This window comes from Gordionus sp. m RMFG-2023, chromosome 2 (assembly GCF_954871325.1).
Source record: "Gordionus sp. m RMFG-2023 chromosome 2, tfGorSpeb1-WG-v2, whole genome shotgun sequence".
Classification (NCBI taxonomy): Eukaryota; Metazoa; Nematomorpha; class Gordioida; order Chordodea; family Parachordodidae; genus Gordionus; species Gordionus sp. m RMFG-2023.
The window spans coordinates 19,328,977-19,338,610 of NC_088776.1; the positions used below are offsets into that span (position 1 = coordinate 19,328,977).

The 9,634-nt window shown below is 21.9% G+C and overlaps 2 protein-coding genes across 3 annotated transcripts in view; one reads left to right on the plus strand and one right to left on the minus strand.

Moving 5' to 3' along the window:
- Positions 1-2,331, minus strand: part of LOC135923132 (BOS complex subunit NOMO1-like) — a 29,978-nt gene extending 27,647 nt beyond the window's left edge. For both annotated transcript variants that reach the window (XM_065457722.1, XM_065457721.1), the window contains exons 1-2: positions 2,189-2,331; positions 2,017-2,149 (exon numbers count right to left, since the gene is read on the minus strand). In XM_065457722.1, coding sequence (XP_065313794.1) covers positions 2,017-2,149; positions 2,189-2,302 — 247 coding nt within the window. In that variant the 5' untranslated portion in view covers positions 2,303-2,331. The remainder of the gene's footprint in view (positions 1-2,016; positions 2,150-2,188) is intronic.
- Positions 2,332-8,868: 6,537 nt separating this feature from the next.
- LOC135925089 (uncharacterized) lies at positions 8,869-9,594 on the plus strand. Its single transcript, XM_065460256.1, has 4 exons — positions 8,869-8,968; positions 9,011-9,115; positions 9,155-9,218; positions 9,296-9,594. The coding sequence occupies exons 1-4, from the start codon at positions 8,951-8,953 to the stop codon at positions 9,490-9,492; spliced, it is 384 nt and encodes a 127-aa protein (XP_065316328.1). The 5' UTR covers positions 8,869-8,950; the 3' UTR covers positions 9,493-9,594.
- The last annotated feature ends 40 nt before the right edge of the window (positions 9,595-9,634 follow it).

Here is a 9,634-nt window from a genome sequence, read left to right on the forward strand (position 1 = left end):
AATATATTTAAATGAATCAGGGATTCGAACCTAACCTGAACCCGGAGAAAAGAAATATGTCATTAAATTTTTAAAATTGATACATTACTATGCTTTTTATTTTTAACTATATTTTGCCTATAAATAAAATATAAAATTTATTTTTTATACCAAATTTATGTCAGTTTTTTAATTATGATTTAAATATAGAATTTTCTTTTTATCAATTCAAAAATATTTCCCTGAACCAAAAACCGAGCCCACCTATTTTTATTTTACACTAAACCAAACCTGAACCTGGGCAAAAATTTTGCTGGGTCCGCATCCCTGAAATGACTTATGTTGTGGTATAATTAAATTATAGATGTCATACACTATTAAAAAGTATATAATAGGGTTGGCAAAAATTGTAATTTTTTTATTAAATCAAATTTTAATTAAAAAATTATGGGCTAAATTGTAAAATATTGTTTTTTTATTTCAGTTTAATATTATCCTGCAAGTAAAAGACTAATGCTCAAGGGAACAAGTCAGGAAATTGTTGAAAAATTATAATGATATATGTTGTAATTTGATATTTCTTCCAAAAAAGGAGTCGATCAATGCAGTTAATATGACAGAGGGATGATTTGAAAAGAAACAACGTGCACATTTTTTAAATCTACTATCAAAAGATTTGGAAAATAAAAGTATCCTGGAATAAATAGTTAATTTGGTAAAGTATTTCAAAAATTATCAGTTTGCAAGTTTTAAACTGAAACAAGAAGGAGAGTGATATCTTGTCACTCCACAAGATATTCATTGGAACTGAATTGTGGTTTAGATGCCTATATAACTGAATGGGAAAAATTATTAAAAATATGTGAAAGCAATCAAAATGAAATCAACATTGCAATTAGAAAAAAAATTGAAAATATTACACTCTAAAGAGCTGTTGAAGATATGATAAACTATTTTAAAATTTTAGAAAGAAATAAACAATATTTCAGACACAGTATATTGTTAGAAGAATTTGCAAGTTTTTCATCACCTTATATGCTAATAAAAAAATAAGTAGTAAACAACTTTCATCCTTTGCTAAATGAAACAATCAAACTTGAACTCCTGCACACTTCTTACCCAACCTTCTAAATCCAAAATATCATTCAATTTTAGCAACCAGTGAATTGGAAATGGCAATGAAATGCAGGAGGCTCTATATCCAAACACTGACATTTTATCTATCTTGGTAAAGTTTCAGGCAAGATCAGAGCTATTTCCTAAAATTATGACTTCAGATAAAATAGTAAATAAAGTAAACCCAATTGAATGGTGGGTGACCCAAGGAAATTTGATGAAGGATGTAAATATTCTAAAAATAATAAAACAACCATTTACTGCATCTTCATAATCTGCTTCAGTCAAGAGATTATTTTCATCATTTGGAGTTGCTCACTCAAAGTCTAGGAATCAGTTAGGAACAATAAAGGTAGGAGTTTTTTTATTTATGCAATTAAATTCTAATACTAATTTGTAATTTATTTCTTAATTTTACAAAATAAAAATTTGTTTCACAATATGTGTATATTTTTTATATTTGTTTTGTTTAATCATGTCTGTAATTTTATTTGGTTCTTTTACTTATTTGTTAATTAGTTTAATTTATTTCTAGCATTTCATGACTATTGATTTTATTTCAAATGCAAAATATTTAGCTCTTCTTTAGCTACATTATGCAGTATGTGTCTAATAAACCCTACTGACAGAATGAATTTGTTATTTTGATTAAACTCCATAAATATTTTCACTCTCAGTTAATATTTTTAAAAATTGAACAATTTAATAGAATGGAATGGAATTAGCAGCTAATTTTATATAATTTATTAATTTAACTTAAAATATGTTATAATTATTGACATTTAATTGTTTGTTTTGCAGGAATTTAATAATTTTGTGGAATATATATTCATGTTTTTTTATCAGCAGGATGCAATCTAAAGTAGGAAATATGGCAATTGGCATAGGCTTAAACAAATTATATGATAAATATATATTTACAAAAATTCCAATTCCCTGGCACATCAAGTTTTATGGTATAAGTTCCATTTTCATATATAGGAATAATATAAAGATTGTTATGTGGAGATAATTCTGCTTGGCCCTTTAATGCACCATATTTAAAAAGGTGAACCTAATTTTTGTTATTATAAAAAAATGAGATATAAATTACCTTAATCGATGCCCATGATATTTCAGATACATTAGATTTAATGTAACCACTACAAGCTATAATGTGGGCATTGTTTATAAGAGGGAGAGATATTAGGCATAGTAAAATGAACATATCAAAACCAAAAAATATGGTTATTTGAAATATGCTATACAGTGCCTAAATAAAAGGATGATCACATGTGACAGCTGCCATATTAGATTTGTTATATTGTGAAATCGACGGTGATTGTCTTTATATAAATTAATGAAGATCTATTATTAGTGATGTCGTGATTATGTAGATAGTTAGACAATATTATTTTATTTATGCAAATATTTCTTGTTAGTTCGTTTAATTATATTATAATACTTATCGATATATTCAAATTTTTCTTATTATAAGTACGTTTAATTATATTATAATATTTGTCGATATATTCAAATTTATTTTGTGTAATTTTCATGTTTAACGGTAGATTATATTTATGATAAACAGAAAAAAGCAAATTGAAAATAGATTTGAATATTTAGTTCTTTTTAGTTTATAAATTGTTTAAATATATTTTTGAATAGCGATAACTGTAAATAATTTAATTTATGAGTATAAAAACTCTAATTTTTACCATTCGCCATCATGAAATTTTTTATTATAATGTTTTCTAAATTTTATATTTTATTCATTATCAAAATAAAATCGTCAAGTTCATTAATTCGTTTTCTTTTTATATTATATATTGTTAAATAATATTAACTTTAAAAAATTATTTTTTTTTATCCTTAAGTCATTTATGGCGTAACTTAAATATTTCAAATGTAATAAAAATAAAAAAAAAGTGTGAAATGTTAAATAATATTAACTTTAAAAAATTATTTTTTTTTTATCCTTAAGTCATTTATGGCGTAACTTAAATATTTCAAATGTAATAAAAATTGTTTCTTTCTTTTTGTTAAAAACAACTTTTTTTATTTTAAATCAATTTGTTTATAAACTAATATTAAAATTTTATATTTTATAAATCAATTTACTTAACAAACTAATATTCAATTATTTATTTTTAACTTTTTAAAAAAAAGATCAATTTATGATAAATTACATTGTCAATATATATAGCAAACTATTTTTGAATATGTGATCATTATATTTTTTAATTTAAATATCAATAAATTCACGTAATATACGTCTAAAACTTTTATTTTCTGCCTTGATCCCTGCTAACCTTTTCATGGTGGCAGCGGTGGGATATACGATTTTAAATTAAATTAATTTATTTTCAAAAAAAATAAAATATAAATTAGATCAAATGGATCAATCAACTATGAGGAGAATTGTTAACCTAGACATCAAACTACGGAGCTATCATGTATAATGGAAATGATTACTAAAATTGGGATATAATGACTTACAAATTATTCTAAATCCGCAGACACGATTGATTTTAGCTACTAGAATGTAGACAACTAGATAAAAAATATTTCTGGAATGTAATATTTATATTATTCTAAAAACACGTAAGATATGATTAATTTTAAAAAAAAGTGAAGAAAGAATAAATAAAAGCAAAAAAAAAATTTTTTTTCTTTAAATCATGAATAGACCAATTTGGGATACTAATAATAAAACAAAGTCCATTGACAAATTAGATGATTATTTAAAATTTCATGATAGTGAGAATACTCTAAGCTTAATAGGTAATTTACCGGATGAATTATATTTAGTCATGAAAGCAGTGTTTCCAAGAGAGTTAAATTCGAGTTATGATAAAACATTATATACATTAAAGTGTTTATGTAATTATAAATCGGCTACAGAAATAAAAGAAAATTGTTCTAATAAAAATTTTAGTAAATCTAATTATGAGAATTGTTATAAAAATAGAAAATTGGATAAAGAAACACATTATTATAAAAGAAATTATAATTATAAATCTTTTAGTATAAAAAAATTAGATATTGAATTAAAACCTTATAAACTAAAAGAAATAAATTATATAATAAAATTTAAAACATTTGTGATTATAAAAAATGATGAAAATATAAATAATCACATGGTGAAATTTTAAAAGAGTATTATGACTGTAAAAATAATAATGATATAAATCTTAGTACTGAAAAAATTAATGAAACTGAAATAGTTGAAATTCCCATACACAAAAATTTTAAAAAAGTAGAATCCAAATCATTAAAGCTTGACACTTATAAATTTAAAAAAATCAAGAGAGTAGACAATACAAATAAACATTTACCTTATATAATTAATGATAAAGTGGACGAATCTTTCAAAATTAAAATTTTAAATACAATGAAATCTAAATTATGTTTTAAGGACAAACCATGTGTAAGTTACATTGACCACTTTAAAACATTATTTTTATTGAAGATAAAAGAAAACAGTAATTTTGAGTTATTTTTTGATTTAAAAAACAAGGGAGTAAAATTTAAAAAAAAATAATAAAAATAACTGAAATTTAATATTAATAAAAAATTATTTAAAATAAATAAATAAAATTGAAATTTAATATCGATAAAAATTATTATATCAAACGCTATTATTTAAAACGCGATATTTATAATATAATAAATTAAAATAAAACGCGACCAATCAATTCATATTATTTCGATTATTCAACACATTTGATTATTCTTATTCAAAATTCGATATTCGTTAAATTAATTCTATTTCGATTATTTGGCGATTCTTATTCAATATTACATATATTCTAAAATTATTCAATAACAAATTATGATAATAATTAACAATAGGATGACAAAGTCGAATCACATACTAAACTGTTTTTTTAAAAGATTTGGAGGGAGCAAGGCAAGATAAGATTTTACAACCAAAATAACTATCATTTATCAAGACGAAACTATGAAAGATTTTATGAACTAAATAGATAAAACGTACAAAAGATCAACGAAGGGGTTAACGAGCAAGAATGACATACAACTAAATTACAGACAGAGGGCAAATAAAAAATAAAAAAAAAAGTGTGAAATGTTAAATAATATTAACTTTAAAAAATTATTTTTTTTTATCCTTAAGTCATTTATGGCGTAACTTAAATATTTCAAATGTAATAAAAATAAAAAAAAGTGTGAAATGTTAAATAATATTAACTTTAAAAAATTATTTTTTTTTTATCCTTAAGTCATTTATGGCGTAACTTAAATAATTTCAAATGTAATAAAAATTGTTTCTTTCTTTTTGTTAAAAACAACTTTTTTTATTTTAAATCAATTTGTTTATAAACTAATATTAAATTTTATATTTTATAAATCAATTTACTTAACAAACTAATATTCAATTATTTATTTTTAACTTTTTAAAAAAAAGATCAATTTATGATAAATTACATTGTCAATATATATAGCAAACTATTTTTGAATATGTGATCATTATATTTTTTAATTTAAATATCAATAAATTCACGTAATATACGTCTAAAACTTTTATTTTCTGCCTTGATCCCTGCTAACCTTTTCATATATATATTTATCCTAATTTATTTAAATATATTTTATTCTTTCTTTTATTTAGATTCCACTATAATAAGAATTGTAAGTGAGAGATCTAATTAACATCGATAATAAATTAATCAACTTTCTATATAAAACTTCAACTCAAGCTTGCACTCACTTGCAACAAGTGAAATGCATTTAAATTAAAACAAGTAACAAGCGTTTACTTATATTTTTAATTTTTTTTTAAATTTAAAAAAAATTGCATTATTGTTTTATCCCCATAACCAAGAAAAATATAAAGGTTTATAAAATCATGGCCCCTCCCAACATATAAGGAAAGATAAATGGACAGACTATATTAGGAAAAACATGACAGTTGTTTTAATTTTAACAAAAACCATTAAGACCAAGTCGTAGCATTCAAAAATATAACACAGAGCAATGTAATTTTTTTATAGGAATCGGTAGCGGAAATTATCCTTTTAAAATTTCTTTTAAATTTTTTCTTAATAAATAAAAATTAGATTATGGACACTGGAATTGTTATACCAAATGGGAACAAATATGATCAAACTAAATTAAAGATGATTCTAAAAGATTATATTCATTGAATTCTAATTATCATATCAGATTGGATATATAAACTTAGTTAGGGCCATATCGACAGATGAGGTAAGGAGTTTCAATCTCCAGACGCTTTACTGAAAATCCTGCTTCAATTTAATATTAAACAGGAAAATTATCATTATAATGACTATAAAAACAATAAAATTTTAGTATCTAAAGAAAAAATTGATAATAATATAAATATATCCATAAGATCTCATGGTGAAATTTTAAAATAATATTATGACTGTAAAAATAATGATATAAATCTTAGTATTAAAAAAATTAGTGAAAATATATTATCTATATTATAATTTTCCGATGTCCTCACTACGTCGTCGTGACGTCATGTCATCGCTACGTATTTATTTATATTTTTTTTATTTGTTGATTTTATTTATTTATTTTTTTTCCTATACAAACAGATGATTATATAACTTAAGTTTTCTCTGCAACTGTAGGATGCCATATTAAAACCCTAAATATTCTTATAATTTATCATAACAAAATTTTACATTGGATGTCAAAGTAATACATTAAATATATCTATTTTCCAAAATATTACAAATTATTAATATTTTAATTCAATTTAACTTGTACATCAGAGAATTTTTCTCCATAACTTAATTTTTGGAGTTATCTCCAATAATACGAGGTAATATTTGTTATTTCTTATAATAATATTAGGGCAGACCATATTTTGTCATGATTCTTTGTGTATTTTCCATTTTATATTTTAACAGTCTTTTTTAATAATATTATATTTTCATGTACGTTTGTAATAATGCTACAGAACAGTAATAACTCATAAATTAATTGGTAAATCAGAGATTTCCATTTCATTAATTATAAATTTATTATCTCCAGGCTTGGGAAAATTTTTTCAAAATTTTTAAGGGTTGGACTGGGCTTAATTATAAATTTAATATCTTCAGACTTGGGAAATTTTTTTCAAAATTATTATGGGTTGGACTAGTTTTAAAAAATATTTCTCAAAATTAATATTGGCTTGGTTTTCAAAATTAGTAGGGATTGAAGTGAGCCTGAGAAATTTTTTTTAAATTATTAAGATCTTGGATGCTTGGAAATTTTTCCCAATAGTACATAAAATGTATAAAAATCATTAAGCATTATTACTCAAGAAGCTGCTATTAGTGAAAATAATTATAAATGTACATAATATTTTCATCATTATATTACAATATTCATGAGTATTGGATATCAAAGTAATACATTAAATATAACTTTTTTACAAAATATTACAAATTATTCATATCATCATTAATATTTATTTTTAAATAGTATTTTTATCTCTGATGAATATTTTGTCTAACTAACTGAAAAATATACAAAGTACATTTTAAATATTTAACTAAATTAATATAACAATTTTTAAGGATCCTAATTTTTTAAAAGCTTACCATTTTGTCGGATCCACCATTGCTCTATTATCCCTGCTAAATATTTTGTATAATGCTCAAATAAATTTATTATAAATAATATTATATAGGATTTTATATCTATTCCAAAAAATCAATATATTTTACAATTTTTATTTTTATTCAATTAAATTATATATTTATTCTTAGGGATCCTACCTTTTTTAACAATACCCCTTTTTATTCTTTCAATAAAAAATACTAAACGGAGTTTTGTATTTTTAAGATTTTATCCAACTATGAAAATGATCAATAATCTATTCCACATTCAATATCCATCGTACCACTTAGGATTTGCATTGATAAATATTAATAATAATAATAATAAAGAGGATTGATAATGGTTGAATTAAAATTTTAAAAGTTATAATTCATGTTTAAATGAATGTAACAATATTTTGTTCTCGTAGAAAATTAAATATTAATAGATATGTTTATTAATTTAACAAATATAGAATTTTTTTTCATTTACATTCTTTAAAAGATATTTTATTATGATGTCTATATCAATATTTTATTATTTTTTGTAAAATATATATTCACTATTGGTAAAAACTATTTGATTGTCATCCGATATTAGATTAAATTAGAAATACTGTAAATCTACGACATATAATATTTCACTGTTTGTATTGTGCGATAATTATTTTTATTTAATTTATAATTTAATTTTATCAATAATTTGATAATTAAATTTTACTTAAAAAAAAATATTAAAGTTAATCACTTTTTCACTTTTTCATTAAGACTTATCTTTGGCTTAATTTTGGTTTTACTTATTTTTATATATAAATAATTTTTTCCAAAAAAGTATAAATTATAGTCAATAGTTTTAGTTTAAAAAGATATTAACTTTTACATTCTTTTTTACAAATTAATGTTTAAGATATATGCATACATTTTTGGGAGACAGGAGGTAGGGAGGGGACTAAGGAGGATATCCGCGCTCAAATGGAATAATAAAATATAATATAAAGTAATAAAAGGCATCGAAAAATATCGATTTTCTATATTTTAAATGTATCTAGACAAAACTATGTCTCATTTAAATTTAAAAACAGTTCTTTATTAATTAAACAGTTTAATACATTATATACCCACACAAGAAAAATAATATAAATTTTCCTTATTCATTGCTATATAAATTTTAAAACCAATATTAAATATAAAAAAATAATAAAATTTCCATATTCATTAATTTGAGGGTGCACTGAAAACATAAGGTGTGCCGAACCATTTTAGCTTACTCATAAAATTTATATTAATTTTGTAAAATGATAACCAAATCAGATGTATATAATTGTGTATTAATAATGAAAACTGATTTTATTTAGGACTCGGATATTAATATTAAAAAAGAGGATCAAGAGAAAATTAATCAATTTGCGATAACTCATGCTAAAGACACTGAACTTAATGTAGAACTAAATCAAATAAAAGTTTTATTTTATATTATGATTATTATAATTAATTTATAGAAAGATTTAGATTCTTTAAAAGATGCATCAGAAGAGATCTTAATTACTGAAGAAAATGATATTCCATATCCTTTTTTTATTATTTTAATTGAAAAAAAAACATACAATTATATAAAATACAATTCTTAACTCACCTTTTTACATATATGATAGGCGAAAATTTTGTTTTATGTGATAAAGATGATATTGAAAACAAAATTCAACAACAAACTGAACTTTACCAAAAACGCAAAATGGAAATAGCCAATGAAATTGAAGAACTAACTAAAATCAAGGATAAATTAAAAGCAGAATTGACTGCTAAATTAGGAACTAGCATAAATTTAACTGTTGAATGACCTTAATGCTCTAAATTTACTTTTTATTTATCTTTTTTAAAATTAAATTCTTTTAGATGCTAGTCTTGTACAATTATTAAATATTATGAGTTATTAGATAGATACATTAATTTAATTAACTAAATGAATTGTTATGGGATTA

What these genes read in the sequence shown, in the direction of transcription:
- LOC135925089 (XM_065460256.1), top strand. An exon ending in TAGAACTAAATCAAATAAAA is followed by an intron (nt 9,116 to 9,154) that starts GTTTTATTTTAT and finishes ATTAATTTATAG; the next exon opens with AAAGATTTAGATTCTTTAAA. An exon ending in TACTGAAGAAAATGATATTC is followed by an intron (nt 9,219 to 9,295) that starts CATATCCTTTTT and finishes CTCACCTTTTTA; the next exon opens with CATATATGATAGGCGAAAAT.